General features: G+C 34.4%; 1 protein-coding gene and 1 long non-coding RNA gene across 2 annotated transcripts; both read left to right on the top strand.

Annotated features, from left to right (window-relative positions):
* On the top strand, positions 1–903 carry LOC120190182. Its single transcript, XR_005522599.1, has 3 exons — positions 1–119; positions 296–393; positions 815–903. It is a non-coding gene; the product is annotated as an uncharacterized LOC120190182 (long non-coding RNA).
* A 119-nt stretch (positions 904–1,022) lies between these two features.
* Positions 1,023–5,554, top strand: LOC120190543 (transcriptional corepressor LEUNIG_HOMOLOG-like). Its single transcript, XM_039193609.1, has 13 exons — positions 1,023–1,194; positions 1,413–1,458; positions 1,544–1,649; positions 1,862–1,911; positions 2,095–2,262; positions 2,580–2,642; positions 3,044–3,191; positions 3,566–3,675; positions 3,758–3,907; positions 4,081–4,236; positions 4,704–4,820; positions 4,913–5,110; positions 5,377–5,554. Exons 1-13 carry the CDS (start codon positions 1,031–1,033, stop codon positions 5,521–5,523), a joined length of 1,623 nt encoding a protein of 540 aa, XP_039049540.1. The 5' UTR covers positions 1,023–1,030; the 3' UTR covers positions 5,524–5,554.
* Positions 5,555–19,421: the final 13,867 nt, after the last annotated feature.

Below are 19,421 nucleotides of genomic sequence, written 5' to 3'. Positions count from 1 at the left end.
TGATTTTCTTTTTTTCTTTTATCAATTATTGGCTTGGTTTTTATAGTGACAGTGAAGAATTTTGTTTTCTTTCTGAAAGTAATCATGGTAGGTAAGGATAATTGGGATGCTGAAAAAATGTGAGTTGTTCTTTTTCTTGTACCTGTTTTCGCTCAAGGGTGTTCTTGACATTCGTGGTTTTTCTTTTTGCTTCGCGATTTTTCTTCTTGCCTTTTTGTTTTATGGTTCTGATCATTGTATTTCAATTATATCATTCACTCGTTGAAGTTGTGTTTGTTGGATTTGGGGGACATAGGCTGGATCTTTACTTGCACGATTACTTGGTGAAGAAGAATATGCACGAGACGGCTGAACTCTTTAGACAGGAGACCGGTATTCCTCACCGTTCTGTTGGTATGTCCTCTCTCTTTTTCATTCTTATTTTCTTTAATTTCCTTCACTTTAACTTACAAATCTATTTCTTAATGGCTGATTCTATGGTTTTCAGTAGATAATTCTCGATGTTGAAATACTTGGCGTATACATTTTAATTTCATATGAAATATCTTAAAGCTTATACGACTAAACTCACACCCATGCGTAGCTCATTTATGTTTATGTTATCTTTCTGCAAGAACAAAGATTAATCATCAGTTGGTCTAATTATTTTAAAGGGGTGTTTTTTTTTTCATCTTTATGTAAGGTTTGTTATGAATTTTAGCATTAATGCGTGAATATATCAGGAGTTTCCTCTTCTCTTATGTTTTAAATGTTTTTGAGATTATTTAATGTATATGGTGTAATTTGTTGATTGGAGAGAAGGGTTATTTTTCAGTGATTGATTCTCCCGAAGGACTCCTTCAAGAATGGTGGTCGCTATTTTATGACATATATTTCACTAGGCAAACAAAGCTTCAAGGGCACTCCGAGGCGGAAACCCCTATTATGGTGACTGTTTGTGGAATTTGGGATCATGTTGTGCGGTAGCTTTTTTTGTTGTTGCAAACCTCATAAACTTACGTTCTTATTGTCCCTATCTCAGGCTGAAAAAATGGAAGATCAATCACAGAATCTTGATCCAATGTTTTCGCCGCAATTGATGATAAATCGGCGAATGGCTCGACAGGTTCATATTTCCAGATACTCTGATTCCAGTAATCTATTACTTGAAACTAATCAACTGAGCCTCCCGAACTCATTTGCAGCCAGTTCAAGGTAATATATATGTGTTTTACTGAAATGAAGGCTTCTATAAATTTATAATTGACAAACAGGTTGTAGTTTCTTTGTCTTCTTTATTTCCTTTCTGCCAACACAAAATATATTATGTAAACTGAGATTTTTATCGTGGAATGCTCAGCGTTTTAATTAATAAAGTGTTTCAACCTTTTGATACATATTTTAAGATCTTTCACATTTTTTTCATGTATCAGCCTTCTGCAACGACAGATAAATCTCACTCAGCATCAAGTTAAGAGGGTAGAATCTCAACTATTTACTTGTTAATAAAACCAGCTGGTTGTTATTAATTTTTCTAAATGTTAGAAACTTTTTCAATTTACAGGAACAAATTCAAGGCAGTAACTTGGGGAGAACCTTTCCTATTAATTCAGTCATCTCTTATGGGGCAGAAAAAGGCAAACTTCCAGTAACCAGGCCTCATGCTGCAGGTTGGCTTGCACTTTTGTCAGATTTGAGTTCATGCTGGAAAACCTGATCGTTTTTACTTGTGTATATTCAACGATGGGATGAATTATAGATATCTGATATATTTTGACAAGCAGGAGATGCAGACAGTGTTAGACTTGCTTTACTTTATTTTGTGGGCACTGCAGTTATATATATGTTATATATGTCAAAGCTGTGGTCTTTATCTTTTCAGGCTTGAATACATCAATCGATCCATCACCACTAAATGGATGGCCTTTAGATGTAAGTGGCATATTAATCAATATTTGTTGGAGCCTTGCAAACACCAATTTTTGGTCCTTTTTGACACCGTAGATATTTAAGTCCTGCCACGTGTAAATATAAGTGTGCTTAAAGTTCCATTAACAGTTCTGTAGTTGAGCTAGCTTACCTGGTTTGGGGTGTAATTTAAATTTACTCTTTCAGGCCCCAAACTATCAGCAACAACTTCAAATATTGAATTGTCTGCCAGAGAAATCAGATAAGGGGCTGCTGCCCAGAAACCCGACACCTACTTTTCCAGGAAGCTCTGCCAAGTTCAATTATCATAATCTGATAATTCCTAAGCAGTACATAATTGAGAATAACAGATCGGTCAGTTGAAGCAGTAACATAATTTTTTGAGCATCAATTATTGTCATTTTATTTCTGTAAAGATGGTATATATTCTGCATCTAATGGATTTGTCATTAGATTACCCTCTGTAAGATGCTATGACCCATGATGATATGTATGCTATCAACTCTCTCCTTTAAATAGTCTAAAATTAAAAAGAATCTTATAGTAGGAATCATATGACTCTTATATGCTTGTGTTTATTGGTTTCACTTGTTAGAAGCTCTTTCACTCTCATTTGATGGGGGAACTATCACAATTCTTATCCCATTAGTGATTGATTGTTGATGAACCAGATGACAATCCAAATAGCACAAACAGAACATCGAAACCGTTATAATTTGCTGCAGCAACTGCAGGTAATATGCAAGTAATTCTTAAGAAATGCTAATGCTGATTCTTCCCCCATCTTGGTTGAAAATCCTGGAAAAGTATGTGTCTATGTGCATGTATAATATGGTATCTTATGATTTTATTTTCTTTGATCAGGAAGGTAGAAAGAAAAATAAATTATCAAATTCGACATTGGCAGATCAGAAATTGGTATGTCATAAAACTTTGGAAAATCTTTGAGGTCTTTTCCTCTGTCATTGACCTGTGATATATAAGGGGAATTGTTCCATTTTAGTGGAGAATGTCGTCATATTTTCTTGATCTATACTTCCTGTGTGATATTTTTGCTTCTTTTTTTTCTTTGAGCAGAATTTTGCTTTTATTTGCATCATGATTGTTGCCTGCTTCATGGAATGTTCATCTGCAGGATGATATCAAGGCTGAGGAGTACAAACCTGTTGATGGCACCGTTGATTCTTTTCTGTCCCATGATGATGACGACGTTGATAATAAAAGCACTCCTTTCAATATTTTAAGGCACCGTTCTAACAGGCTTAATAAAACTGAACATAAAGGTAATCCTAAATTCTGTTAACACTAACAGAAAAATGGTTTTCAGTTCTCCTTAGGTACCGATGTAATGGAAATAGAGATTTTATAATGGTTATTATCCAATATAGAAAGGTGCAACTGAACTTAACTTTAGCTGTCTATGAACTATATTTGGTTGTAGCAATTAATCAAGATCGACAATGAAAGCTTTCTCTCACGTTTTTCTCCATCAAACTTGGTGTAGATTATGTGTGTGTCATACGAAAGTACGTACCCTGTGATTTTTCGTAAGAGAAAATAGTATGAGATCCTGTCATGAAGAAGCACTTGTGGCAGTATAACAGTAAAGATAATACTGAAACAACCATAATAAAATGATATTTCATCACTGGTGTAGGCTTCACATTTGAAGAAGTTAGTTGCCTCCACTCAAGCAAAAGCAAAGTCTTGAGCTGCCATTTTTCATCAGATGGGAAGTTTCTAGCGAGTGTCGGGCATGAAAAGAAGGTGGTATTAAGGTGCAATGCAGCTTTTTGTTCTAACAATTTTTTGTATAAGCCTAGAGCTAATTGCAGTATTCTTCTGTCAGGTCTTGATATGGAATATGGAAAGCCTTGATTTTGTTAGAACTTCGGAGGGCCATTCTCTTCTCATTACTGATGTTCGTTTTAGACAAAGTTCAACCATATTTGCAACATCTTCTTTTGACCAAACTGTCCAAATATGGGATTCTGCCAAGGTAACAATTTTCTTCTGTAATTTTATCAGATATTTATTTAGTATTTGCTAAATTTCTGTCTGCTTGGCCATTGTATAATTAATGTCTTTTATGGGGCTCTTTTTGTTGTTTAGCTGGGAAGACTAATAAACTGCAATTTTTTTTGACAATGTCTTCATTTCTTTGCTCTGCAGCCAAGCAAATCACTTTTCAAGCTTTTGGGGCATGCTGAACAGGTTTTGTCATTGGATTTCCACCCTAGAAATGTGGATCTTCTTTGTTCCTGTGATAGAAATAACGAGATGCGATTATGGAATATCAACCAGCGTACTTGCATTCATGTCTCTAAGGTCAGTTTCTTAGCATTTTATCTTTTAGAATTTCTCGAACACATCTTAGTTTACTACTAATTTAGATTACTAGTGTTACCATTTTTTCTTAGTTTGTTGATAATAATACATCATTAACACTTGAAATTTTGTGTCTAATTTTATCTTCCTAGAAAATTTGTGTTAGATTTTGAAATTTGGTGATGCTTCTATCACTTGTAAAATCGTTTTTTGGCTATGCATTTCAGCTCAGCATACTTCTTGAGAGACAGTTTATGCTTGGCAAACATTGAAATGGTTGAAATCTACAGTTTTAGAATCTTCCGTTTTACATCCTTGTGGGTTTCTACAAAATAAATTCTGTGGACAGGAAGTTTTAACAACATCAAATTATTCTTTGTTTGGCATAACTCATTTAGCAAATAAAAGTACTTGTAAATGACAACCTCACTTATGCTTATCACAATTTTCTTATGGGGTGACTGCAGGCAGTTACTAAACAAGTCCGATTCCAGCCTGGACTAGGAAAGTTAATTGCAACTGCTTCGGGGAATGGTGTCAATGTTATTGATGTCGAGACTAACAAGCCTCAATTCTGTTTGAAGGTTGATTCACTCTCTATGTTATCATAACTTACATGCATCTAAAAGTCCATTTGTGTCCTTGCTTATCTGAACGATTGTTATATTTCATTCAGGGGCATGGTAAAGATGTTCTTTCAATTTGCTGGGATCCATGTGGCAAGTATATTGCCTCCATCAGTGAAGACAGTGCACAAGTGTGGTCAGTATCCGGGGGAGAATGCTTACATGACTTGCGCTCAACAGGCAACAAGTTCCAGTCCTGCGCATTTCATCCAGCGTACTCACAACTCTTGGTCATTGGTGGCTACCAGGTGAAGTATTCAGAATATTATTTACAAAATATTGTCTGTTCCTCGTATGTTTGCAGGCGTTTTTTTGATATAGATGTTTATCATGTCATGTGGAGGAAAGTGTTTTAAATAAATATATAGTTGTAACATAAAAGAACTAGGTTGGCTAACTTAATAGGCTGACTTTCTCTTGGTCTGATGTTCATTCAACGCTCTGCCATCCTCTTGCAATCTTTGCCAATGCCATTCTACCTTTCTATTAAGATCAAATTTGTTTTTTTCAACAGTGTCTTGAATTATGGAATCCAATTGAGAGCCACAAAACATTGACAGTTGAAGCACACAAGGGACTTATTTCTTCACTGGCGGATTGTCTGCAGACTGAAACGATCGCCTCCACAAGCCATGACCAGCGCGTTAAGCTATGGAAGTAAACATCCTTCTCCATGATAACTCATGCATCTGCTTGTACAGGTACCGGGCCGAAGAGGCGCCCGTTTAGTGGTGAAGTTTATAGAAGTATAGATAGACTATATACTTACATGAAATCTTTACAGGTAGAAAAATGATGGTTTTTCATTTTCTATTTTCTTGTCTACTGCACTTCCGGACTTGGATCCATTTGTTTTTACTTGGGAAATGGAGGAGTATACTTAAAACTGCTTATTTCTGTCAGAAGAATGAAGTTTTCTATGGGAAATGCTGCTCTCTCAAGTGAAAAACGAAAAGAACGAAGATTTTCATAATCAATGCTTAGCTAATGATGACATTAGAATAGATTTAGATCCAAAATATTGTCTATATAAGACGAAATAATGCACAGATTATGAAACTAGTGCGTAATATCATGGCAATAGGGAAGAAAACTCACGAAATTCTGGGCTTCATCATCGTTATGACTAGTTTAACATTGCTTTTGAAAATCGTTTTTTTTTAATGGGGTTTTAAAAGCATTTCTCTGCAAACTAAGGGTTTCGTTGGCGCTTTCTCTTAATTAGGGATAGAGACCCGAACCCGACATGTTCCGACCCGATCGGGCCGTTTTTTTTTAAAAAATTCGGGTTCGGGTCGGCCGGATTTTTTAAAAGTAGTGTTTGGATCGGATAGGATTCAGTTTAGGATGAAAAATATTCGATCTGACCCGACCAAAAAAAAATTATAATTTTCCTTATATATTTAGGAATAATTATAATAATACTCCTCTATATATTATTTTTTCAATTAAATTACTGTTTTTGTTGAATAAAAATAATATTTTATTATTATTTCGGGTCGGGTCAAGTCGGGTCGGGCTCGGATTTTATTTTAAAAAGTCAAGTTGTATTGGATCGAGGGGAGGGTATATATTATACGAGTCAGGTCAGGTGAACCAAAAATCTGACCTAATCATATTCATGTCCATACCTACTCTTAATCCTTGTATTCATAGTGATTCGGCATCCTTGTCTCTTGCACGTCTGTGTGGGAGTTGCAGGCTCTGGTAAGGTGTCCATAAACTGTTGGGGAAAATGAAACTGAGAGTTTGATGCTGTTGTCAGGGGTTTCAAACTCAAGTTTTTGGATTTTATAGATTGAAAACTCTGACGGTGTGTTTGGTTCACTGAATATAAGAATATCAGTTGGAATAAAATATTACCAGAGAATAGGATTACTGGGAATGTTGTATTTTGTGTTTGGTTGGTTTAGTAGGAATGTAAGATTACTGTGTTTGGTTAAAGGAATAAAAGATTATTGGAATGTATATTTAATCAAATTGTCCTTATTATATATTTGTATAATATTACAAGTTGTAAAATATTTATATATTTTCTTTAAAAAATTAAATTCATAATATTTCTATAACTTTTTTTACAAAATTAAAAATATAAAAAAAGTTTAATGAAAGGGTAAAATTTTATTTTAACCCCTGAGCTTCATATAAAATTTTAATTATAGATTTTTTTTGTAAATCTAAAGTAATTTAAGGATAAATTTGTAATTTAACCTTCGTAGAATTTTTATTATTCAATGACAGAATAATGTTATTTTTGAAAAAAATAAAAATTTAAGGGCATTTTAGTCCAAAACACCGATAATGTTACAATATCTAAGGGACGGGAAGTAATGACATTCCCGATAATATACCCTAAAAAATTTACTATTAATAATAAAACATTATCGGGAATATGGATTGTAATGCTTGTAGTGAGTCCATGTGTGAGAAAAGAGGCAAGTGCTGCAGAAGGTGGGTCTGGAGAGAGAAAAGGCAAAATCAACCAATGGAAGCGGCCTAAAACAAAACAAGCCCAGAGGAAGACATATTGGCCCATTCAACTCACAAGACTCAAGTCTCAAAGGTAAAAGGAAAACAAAGGTTGACACAAAAGTGGAGGCTAGAGGAGCAGTTGTAACCTCTTTAGTTCCACTTCCATCACGTTATTGTATTTATTTCTAGACTTGTCAATAATTTCCCTTAGTAAAGTCATCACGAAATTGTGAGATAAATAATTAATTCCGCCTACTGAGTTAATGTAAGTTTATTTTGGTGATTAATTTAAGGGTTTATCAAATGAGATGAATTTACTATTTCTTTCTTTTTAACGGAAACCGTTAGTTTTTAAAAAGAAAAAAATCAAAATTATAATTAATGTTTATAATTGTAACTATAAACTAAATACATAATCAGAATATTTTCTTATAACTTATAACACTAGAAACTAGTCAATTGAGATTGTAGACACCCGTTTTTGTCCGGGTCTTTTCTATCTAATTATTATTATTATTATTATTATTATTATTACTATCTAATTATTATTATTATTATTATGCTTATTTTTATTAACATATTAATACAATTTTTGCAGGCCAATTATTGAGGCCCGATCAGCTAACCTACCCATGAGCCCAATTACAACATTTTCCAGGCCCAGTACAATGACCAGAAGCCCACTTGGATGGCCCAGTAACTAACCCTAACTCTAGGGTTTCTCCTTCTCTGCTTCAGCCGTCCCTCTCACCAGCCGTTGGATCTGGACCTAAATCAATGGTCCAGATCAGGAGATATTTAGGGTTTCAACCCTAATCCCCTAACTACTCAGCCACCGCCTTGAATTCCTCAATTCCCAGCCGCCGCTCAAGCCAGATTCCCATTACCGAGCCGTCGTCGAGTTCCCGAGTCACCAAGCCGAGCCTCCCTTCCGATCGTATCTGATGAACGCATCAACAACAGTGACCAAAATCCGAACGCATCAACAACAGTGACCAAAATCCCTCAAACAGTGAAAATGGACATAAAATCAAAAAAAAATCCAAAAGAAATCTTATCCTAATTCTAGGATATTATAACCCTACGAAAATCAATCGTCCATCAAATATTAGCTACGCATGCAAGACTAAGAGGAAGACCATAAATTGAAAGAAAAAACGAAAAAGGAAGACGGGGAGGAGATTCGGAAAAAAAAAACGATATTCGAAAAAAAGAAAATAACATATAGAGAAAGAAAAGGGGAAGTCTTACCCTTGTAGATCTATCCCTTATCAACCTCACCAGAGCTTGAAAAACCCTGAATCGAAGGTAAAACGTTCTTTTTTCTTGAATCTAGGTTTGGATTAAAAGGGGTTCTCGGTTTTTTTGGTGGGGTGAAGGGTTGGGTTTTCAAAGGAAATGAGGAAGAAAGAGGATTGAGGGTCTTTAGGGGTCGGTTTGCTCCCCATGGCCACCGATACGGTGGCCGGGGAGCCTCTGTTTTGTTGTTGCGGCGAGGGAGAAGGGAGAGTAGAGAAAGGGAAAGGCAAAAGGAGGCTGAGAGAGGGGTTTGAAAATGATTTAGGGTTCGGTTGGTAACCCTTAAATTGGGATTATATCCCATCTTCAATACGGCGTCGTTTTAGGCCTAGGGAGGGAGACCAAGTGTTGGGTTTAAGGGTTAATGTCAACTTTGGTCCTCGTTATTTTGTAATCTCATATGCGTTTTTTTTCCATTTTTGGGGTAAATTACAGTTTAAGTACCTTGAGCTTTGTAATGCTTGTAATATGATCCTTAATGAAATTTCATCTTTCTAGTTCGATCTCTTTATTTATTTCGTGTTTCGTTTTAATCCTATATGATTAGTATTACATTTTCTAAGTGTTTAGATTTTTGGTTGCTTATTTTGTATAGTGTTCGTTTTAGTCATCATTTACATGTTTTATGTAATTATTTGACTTTGAGCCTTTATCTTTACACTGTTATAAACTAGTCACTATTCATGTTTTATATCATTTTGTCTATATTTGATTCTGGTTTTAATATTTTCAAATATTTCAATTTGATCACTGATTCAATGTATTTTATAATCTTTGTGTTATTCGAATTTGGCCACTACATTTGTAAATATTTTATTTTAGTCATTGTTTTAGTTTTTTTGTTTAATTATTTTTTAATTCTCCATGTTTCTGTGAAATTTCATTTTAGTCCTCTATATTATTTTTGGGTTATCTTCATTTTGATACATGTATTATTTAATATTTGTAATTCGGACTTTGGTTTTTTTACTGTTTAGTCCCATTAGTTTCTATTTCTTTATTTTGGTCCCTAAATTTCTTTTTCTTCTGTTTTTTAACCTATTCAATTTCTGTATTTGCTATTTACTCCCTTAAATTCTTGTATTTACTATTTTAGTACATCAAGTTTATGTTTTTCTTCCTTTTGATCCTTGTAATTACAAATATTTACCTTTTGATAATCTTATCTTGGTTTATAATATTTCTTTTTTATTTTAGTCATTTATGTATGATTTTATTGCACTTATTATTTGGTTATTTGTATTATGTAAATAATGTTCTTAATTTCATTTAATGTAAATATTTTATCTTGTATTTGCAATTACATTTGTTTATATTACGTTTTTATCCATGAATGATTATTGATTTTATTTTCAAGTACGTATGCGTAGAATGAGCGTGGAAAGTACCACTTGATCGAAGTGGTGTGATCCGGTACGGCATTTTAACGACATAAAAATTTGAAATAAGTCGAGTATATTTTGCTAATTAATTTGTTCAAACGATGCAATGTGTGTTATTTTAAGTGACAATTTATTTTATTTTATGTGAATGTAAATTTCAAATTTTTTAATTTGTATTCAATTCACGTTTAGTTAATCAATTTACTCGTATGTAAACATCGTTTTTAGTTATATTTGATTCGTATTTTTTTTACATAATCAATGGTAGAATATTCTTTTACAAATGAGAAATAGTTGAAATAGCTTTCCCGACGGAGGATTGCAAATTTCAAGATTTCTTATCGAGTTAAAAGATTTTCTTTAAATAGTTAACTCGAAGCAAATTAATTAAATTTCAATAAATGGATCGTAATTTAACTTTATATTCGATTTATAATTTCCACCATTTTACGACAACCTGTAAGCGACACAGTACCAATTTTGGGCGCTGTGGGGTGCTAATCCTTCCCCACACGTAACCGACTCCCGAACCTGTTTAAATCGAATCTTTGGTAAATGCATACTAGTTTTCGTCTTAAAAAACGATTTTTCTTAAAATTGTTTTAAAAAAGACATTTTTAGGTATTCGACCTACCTAACCCAAAGGTCGATGGCGACTCTATTCAATTTATTCCAAATTAATTCCAAATCACCAATTTTTCCAAAATTAAAGTCATAATCGTTTTAAAAATAATATTTAATTGTTTTTTTTGAAAAATGGTTATGACAGCTTGGCGACTCTGCTGGGGACTTTTTTTTAGAGAGTCAGACTGTATGTCGTTTACATATTGTCATCTTGGTGGAAATTATGATTTCTAGTTTTTAGTTAATTTATGATCCATTTATTGAAGTTTTTAATTGCTTCATTTTTAATTATCATACTAACATTTTATTTTATTTTATTTTTTGCTTTCAGCTCTGTCCAAGTTTTTGTCGAGTTTTTTTCTTTTCATTTTGAGTCAAAGGTAGGTATGTTCCTCCTCACACACATCACATCATGTACATAACATAAGCTCTAGACACGAGCTTCGATCCAAATTAGTCGGGGTGATTGCTTTACTCTCGTAAGAATTTATTCTTCGTATGAGTTTTAGCAAATAACCCATGGGATACATATCTTATACCTTCGTAGGGATTTATTCCTCGTATGGGTATAAGACATTGAATCCCCTCGAATTGAACTCGTTCCGTTAGAAACCTGTACTGGGTGAGGATCGAGGGTCTGGCATCCCAAGGGGGCACCGACATCAAGGACAATTCGAGTCCCTTTTTTCCGTTAGAGCCGAAACCAAGCATATAGTGAATCGTCGAACGATCACCCTAGGTATAGTCGTACCGAACCTTTGTCCGTTAGTAGGTACCCAAAATAGGTGTACACGAAGGAGGAACGATTCTAAACCTTAACCTTTTAAATTTGTAGAATATTTTTTTTCCGAATAAAGCATGCGAACTAGATACCATGCAGTTAGGACCAATTTCTTGAAAATAGATCATTTTGGGTAGATAGCATGTCCGGGTAGGATTGTTATTTAATTGAAAGCATGTTTGGGTAGATATCATGACGGGGTATGTGTTATATCCATCTCTGAATTACATTTTTATTTGTATCAATTATTTTACATGTACTAACTTATTTTTCTCTTTTGTTTGTGTATACTAACTTATTTCTTCTCTTTTGTTTGTGTCATTTTGTCATTTGCATTGCATTGCATTGCATCATCATAATGCAAAAGTGTTGATCCGTAAGGGGATATTCGAGAGAAAATTTTCACAAGAAGAGATAAAAGTTTTCAATCAAGCGATCGCATACACAGACATGCATCGAGGGCTAAAAAGAAGTCCAGAGTACAAGAATGAGATTTTCTCGAAGATCGTGCATCATTCGAGACTGATATGATAATCCACTGATCTAAGGAGTAATCCAGCAGTAGATTCTCATCCACAATTATTCCATCGTTAACCATCAGGGAGTGAAGCACAAACTTCAGCATAGCCGAGGTATTGATGGAGTTAGTTTACAGAGTATTGAGGGGCATCGGTTCCAAGTACAAAGATCCGAGACGAAGCAGTGAGCTCGAAGATCGTGCATCATTCAATACTGAGATGATGATCCACTGATTCAAGGAGTAATCTAGCAGTGGAGTCTTATCTACAATCATTTCATCGCTAGTTATCAAAGAGCGACACACCGACCTCATTACCACCGAGGCATTAACGGAGTCAGATTACAGAGCGCTTGAGGGGCATCATTATTGAGGACGAAGATCCGATATGAAGTAGTGATCCATTCCAGGCTCACCATCTAAGCGAAGACATGTTTGTAAATTGGATTGTCTTGTAATGTGAAAACTTTTATTTCTGGTGAAGACTATTCTAGGATATTCATCGTTGGGGTCAACATTTTTCCATCTGCATTTGCATTTTTTTATTTTGCATATATATTTTATTTTTAAGCATTTTCATATGCATCATTCATAAAAACATGAGATCAATTTGTGGAGAAGTCAGTGGAAGTAATCCTGATCACGTGACCATATTGAGAATATAAACAAGAAGCTGAAATCAACACGATAGAAGCTTGTTCGATTGAGTCTTCCAGGATGGTTTGAGAAAAGAGTCATCGTTCCCTGAGGTCTACGATGTTGATCCAGTGCACAATTCCCACCTAAGAAGCTCCAGACATTCCACCGAGAACTGCAAGACACTAAAGCACAAAATCCATAATATGATTTATTCAGGGGTATCCTAATACTAAGCCAGAGAAGTCATTGCATCAACCACTTGCATCCATAGAGATTGTTTTGTTTGAACTCGTTTTTGTTCTTTCTTCAATATTTGCTTAAATATTTTTAATCTTTGATGACTGAAATGATGCTACCTTCTAAGGTTAAATAATTGAACAAATTTTAATCTTTAGTTCTTTGAATATCGAATGAATTACATATCCTTTTAATTCTTCAAGAATTATAGATTTTTGACATATGGCAAGATTAGACCCTTTTTTATCATGTCTAAAACCCAAAATAAAATCTCTCGATTTTTTTACCCGAAATAATTCCTGGTCACTACCAAATAACCAATTTTTGACATTCTATCTCTTTGAGACCTTGAAATATTCTTTTCGACCTTGAAACATTCCCTCTCTTTGAGACCTTGAAATATTCTTTCCACCTTGAAACACTGTATTTATTTTTTGAGACACAAAAGTCATACCCATACCTTTCTTTGAGCCAATAAAGTCATCATCGTCTTCTTAGACGTAGAACCAACATTTTCTACCAATAAAACCTACAGACATTGAGTACAAGATGTTCACTTGAACATAAACCTTCCTACAAAGAAGACACAGTGTGGGGCATCTCGCATCAATTTTCTGAAGACGAGCATGAGCAATTGAGACATGTTGAGAGCAAGAAGCGACGAAAAAAATAGAATTCATTCAAAATAATTCTATCATGCATTAATTACTGTTTCCATTTAAATAAAAATTAATCCTGAAAATCTATCCCCCTGGGGATACCTCTTCTGCAAGGACTTCTGTGTATGAGATGATGAACGGCTTTCTTTCTTTATCCCTTCACAAAAGGAGAAAATATATCCATTGTGTCCCCTTTGAGCCTGAATGATATTTTCTTTTGATTCAACCCTAACCCAGGATCACCCTCCACACTGGGGGCAATGTGAAGGAAATCTGAGTGAAGAAAATTGCTCCAAATGAGATACCGAAAGGTGAACCAAATACATAGTGCAAAGATCATATTAAAGCGAAGAGAAAAGAAGAGCAAAGAGCAAAGAGAAAAATCAAAGCAAAAATCAAAGAAAAAAAGAGAAAGTGGACAAAGAGCACATACAAAGAGTCTCTCGACTCAAATGGCACATCAAGTTTCAAACTATGAGATTGATCCAGAATTAGTTCACCAGAAGATCATAGAACATCAAGAGAAAGACATGCGAGTAGATTCAAATTGAGCAAAACAAGATCGAAGGCATCAGAGTTAATTGATCCTTGGTTCAAATACCCTTAAAACACATGTTTGGGCCTTTTATCCCTTTCTTTCATAACCCTGAACCATGACCTACATTACGTGCCTTACAAGTCCCTTCTAATCATACATGGATTTCTAAGCGGAAGAGACTATCCTCATATTTCATCTCGCCTATCAGGATTAATATTTTACTTATAAAGGTTTTCTAAAATCTTTAATGCATAATAGAGAAAAATAACTAAGGGGGGTTCAAGACGTAAAATTCTGAGTAACGTCTTGAAACCAAAGGAGGATTCGAGTTGAAAACCTGAAAGGGCGGCTCGAATATGAAGATTATTACATAGGAGACGATTGCTCAAATCCCTTGATGAGGCATCACACAACATAAATGAGAACATGAGAGTTGGGAGTCAGAGAACACTTCCAATAACTGAGTACAGAAGCTACTCCATCAGATCAGAGAACATCAAATAAATGAGAACACTATACTTTTAACCAAAAATAACCACTTGAGACTTTTTTATCCTTCCTTACTTAACCATCTCTCAAAGATAGCACTGATCTTGACACTTGTCAAATAGCTATAATTTATTGAAGGATTACAATTGTAATTAATTCTTTGATATCCAATGAACTCTTGTTCTATGATTTGTCAATTGTGAAACCTTAAAAGGGGCAATATTTTCAAAACTTTTGATTAAACATTTTTCAAAACTATGGATATTTTCAGACTTTTGAAAATAAAAGAATAAGAAAAACATTTTTCAAACAAGATAATCTCTCTGGAGGCGTATTTTGGAATTCAAAAAAAAATATCTATATGAAGCTCAAGATCGAAGCTGGGGCAAGAGAAGCTAAATTTTAGGGCAAAATTTGATGGAATAAACAAATGGTCTCAGGTCAAGGTTTGTAAGAGTACACATTGGTGGAAATACAAACAAACTGAATCAATGATAGAGTGAAGACTGCTTTTGCAACTATTCTCCTTCCGGATCGAGAAAAACATACATATATACATACGTATATACACATACATACATAATACATAAAATTTGCATCAAACATTTATCATCATATATATTAAAGACATTTTTCTCCTCACTTGAGGACAAATTGGACAAAAAATCAAATAAATTTCATCTTGACATCCATCATAACATCCAATACAGTCAGTCAAAAATGCATCATTTTGATCTCTCAGGAAATCAAAGCTCGGAAATGACCAGATGTCTAACTTGCAGAAACAATGATTTGGGCTTCCTGAAGTCAACAATCAAGACATTTCCTCAACGTGCATGAACAAACAGACTTTTTATCGCCTTTGAGGGTGTTTTTCTTGAAACAAAATTTTGTCTCACTTGAGATATTTTTCCACAAATTTTGAGAATTTTAAAACAAATTGCGTCTCGCTTGAGACATTTTTCCTTTGAGATACAAATTTTGAATTTGATTCACTAAAAACAAAATTAATCTCACCTTAGATTCTTGTTTCTTTCAAAACAAATTTCGTCTCGCTTGAGACCTTTTCCCTTTGAGATCAAAATTTCGAATTTGTTTCACATTAAACAAAGTTGATCTCACTTGAGATCGTTTTCTCAAAAACAAACTTTGTCTCGCTTGAGACAATTGCTCTAAAAACAAATTTTGTCTCATTTGAGACTATATCTTAAAGCAAATTTCGTCTCGCTTGAGACATCATTTTCTCTCATAATACAAATTTCAAGGTTGTTGTACTTCAAGCAAAATTAATATCACTTGAGATTTTCAAAGCTGATTTGTCTCGCACGAGACATTTCCCCTCTTAAATCCTGAAATTGTTTCATTTGAAACAAAATAAACACTTTTGAAAACACCTTTGAGATTATTTCCATATAAACAAAATCGACAATATTTGAATCTTTTAAAACGATTTTTTATCTCTTAAAGACAATTTCTTTTGAAAAAATCTTTGAGTTTGTTCCTCTTGAAAAAAATCTTTGAGTTTGTTCCTTTTGAATAAAAATCTTGGAGTTTGTTCCTTTTGAATAAAAATCTTGGAGTTTGTTCCTTTTGAATAAAAATCTTGGAGTTTGTTCCTTTTGAATAAAAATCTTTGAGTTGTTTCGTTTGAAAAAAAAATCTTTGAGTCTATTTATTTTGAAACAAAGTTTTGTCTCTCTTGAGACAATTTTGTGAAAAAAATCTTTGAGTTTGTTTCTTTGGAAACAAAATTTTGTCTCTCTTAAGATAATTTCTTTTGAAACAAAAGTCTTTGAGTTTGTTTCTTTGGAAACAAAATTTTTTCTCTCTTAAAATAATTTCTTTTGAAAAAAAATCTTTGAATCTGTTTCTCTTAAAATGAATTTTGTATCTCTTGAGACCGTTTCTTTTGAAGTAAATCTTTGAATATGTTCATTTTGAAAATCTTTGAGTTTGTTTCTCTTAACAAAATCATCTTTGAGTCTATTTCTTTAAAAACAAATGTTGTCTCTCTTGAGACAGTTTCTAATGAAAAACTAACTTTTGAGATTGTTTCATTTGAAACAAATTTGGTCTCACTTAAGATGTGATCCATCTTTGAGTCTGTTTCTTTTGAAACAAAATTTTATCTCTTAAAGACAATTTCTTTTGAAAAAAATCTTTGAGTTTGTTTCCTTTGAAACAAAATTTTGTCTCTCGAGACAACTTCTTTTGAAAAAAAAAACAAAAAAAAACACCTTTGAGATCGTTTCTATTAAAACAAATTCTATCTCACATGAGATAGTTTCCTTTCAATGTCCTATTTGAGTCGTTTCCTTTGAAACGAATTTTGTCTCTTAAAACATTTTCTCTTAAAACAAGATCATCTTTGAGTTTGTTTCTCTGGAAACAAGGTTTTATCCCTTAAAACAGTTTCTTTTGAAGAAAAATCTGAGTCTATTTCTTTGGAAACAAAATTTTGTCTCACTAAGATACAATTTTATGAAAAACAAAGTTTTGTCTCTTATGACAATGTTTTAAAAAAGAAAAAGAAAAAAAATCATTGAATCTCTTCCTTTGGAAACGAAATTTTGTTTCTCTCGAGACAATTTCTTTTGAGAAAAATCTTTGAGTTTATTTCTTTGGAAACAAAATTTATCATCTTTGAATCTGTTTCCCTTGAAACAAACAAACATCTTTGAGATCGTTTCCCTTGAAATGAATTTTGTCTCATTTGAGACGGTTTCCCATGAAAAACCAATCTTTGAGAATGTTTCCCTTAAAAACAAATTTTGTCTCGCTTGAGACAATTCCCTTTAAACGTAATCTTTTGAGTTGTTTCATTTGAAATGAATTTTGTCTCTTTCGAGACAGTTGCTTTTGAAACACATTATCTTTGAGCTTGTTTTTCTTGAAACAAATCTTTAATTTGGTTTCTCTTGAAACCATAACTCCTAAAGATGGCCAGCCGTCCTCATCATGTAGGAACCGTGTCATCCCCAGACCAGATCTCCTCATCACGTAGGAGCCGTGTCAACCATAGATAACCAGCTGTCCTCATCACGTAGGAACCGTGTTATCACCTTTAGATGGCCAGAACTCTTCATCACGTATGAGCCGTGTCATTCCCAGACCAGATCTCCTTATCACGTAGGAGCCGTGTCAACCATAGATAACCAGCCGTCCTCATCACGTAGGAACCGTGTTATCACCTTTAGATGGCCAGAACTCTTCATCACGTATGAGCCGTGTCATTCCCCGACCAGATTTCCTCATCACGTAGGAACCGCGTTAACCTTAAAACGACCCGAACCCTTCATCACGTATGAGCAGTGTCGTCCCCACCAACAAAACTATCCATTTTTTTTAAAACCAAAAAGGGAGAAAACCAGACAAAAACGTGATGTCTTGTCATCTTTGCCCTATTCTTGTTAACACAAGAATGTGCAAAGAGGGGCAGCTGTAGACACCCGTTTTTGTCCGGGTCTTTTCTATCTAATTATTATTATTATTATTATTATTATTATTATTATTACTATCTAATTATTATTATTATTATGCTTATTTTTATTAACATATTAATACAATTTTTACAGGCCAATTATTGAGGCCCGATCAGCTAACCTACCCATGAGCCCAATTACAACATTTTCCAGGCCCAGTACAATGACCAGAAGCCCACTTGGATGGCCCATCAACTAACCCTAACTCTAGGGTTTCTCCTTCTCTGCTTCAGCCGTCCCTCTCACCAGCCGTTGGATCTGGACCTAAATCAATGGTCCAGATCAGGAGATATTTAGGGTTTCAACCCTAATCCCCTAACTACTCAGCCACCGCCTTGAATTCCTCAGTTCCCAGCCGCCGCTCAAGCCAGATTCCCATTACCGAGCCGTCGTCGAGTTCCCGAGTCACCAAGCCGAGCCTCCCTTCCGATCGTATCTGATGAACGCATCAACAACAGTGACCAAAATCCGAACGCATCAACAACAGTGACCAAAATCCCTCAAACAGTGAAAATGGACATAAAATCAAAAAAAAATCCAAAAGAAATCTTATCCTAATTCTAGGATATTATGACCCTACGAAAATCAATCGTCCATCAAATATTAGCTACGCATGCAAGACTAAGAGGAAGACCATAAATTGAAAGAAAAAACGAAAAAGGAAGACGGGGAGGAGATTCGGAAAAAAAAAACGATATTCGAAAAAAAGAAAATAACATAGAGAGAAAGAAAAGGGGAAGTCTTACCCTTGTAGATCTATCCCTTATCAACCTCACCAGAGCTTGAAAAACCCTGAATCGAAGGTAAAACGTTCTTTTTTCTTGAATCTAGGTTTGGATTAAAAGGGGTTCTCGGTTTTTTTGGTGGGGTGAAGGGTTGGGTTTTCAAAGGAAATGAGGAAGAAAGAGGATTGAGGGTCTTTAGGGGTCGGTTTGCTCCCCATGGCCACCGATACGGTGGCCGGGGAGCCTCTATTTTGTTGTTGCGGCGAGGGAGAAGGGAGAGTAGAGAAAGGGAAAGGCAAAAGGAGGCTGAGAGAGGGGTTTGAAAATGATTTAGGGTTCGGTTGGTAACCCTTAAATTGGGATTATATCCCAGCTTCAATACGGCGTCGTTTTAGGCCTAGGGAGGGAGACCAAGTGTTGGGTTTAAGGGTTAATGTCAACTTTGGTCCTCGTTATTTTGTAATCTCATATGCGTTTTTTTTCCATTTTGGGGTAAATTACAGTTTAAGTACCTTGAGCTTTGTAATGCTTGTAATATGATCCTTAATGAAATTTCATCTTTCTAGTTCGATCTCTTTATTTATTTCGTGTTTCGTTTTAATCCTATATGATTAGTATTACATTTTCTAAGTGTTTAGATTTTTGGTTGCTTATTTTGTATAGTGTTCGTTTTAGTCATCATTTACATGTTTTATGTAATTATTTGACTTTGAGC

The sequence above is a fragment of the Hibiscus syriacus genome, unplaced genomic scaffold (assembly GCF_006381635.1).
Source record: "Hibiscus syriacus cultivar Baekdansim isolate YM2019G1 unplaced genomic scaffold, ASM638163v2 tig00116962_pilon, whole genome shotgun sequence".
NCBI classification, from domain to species: Eukaryota; Viridiplantae; Streptophyta; class Magnoliopsida; order Malvales; family Malvaceae; genus Hibiscus; species Hibiscus syriacus.
Note: the sequence above shows the minus strand (reverse complement) of the source record. Positions and strands in the feature narration are given on the sequence as shown.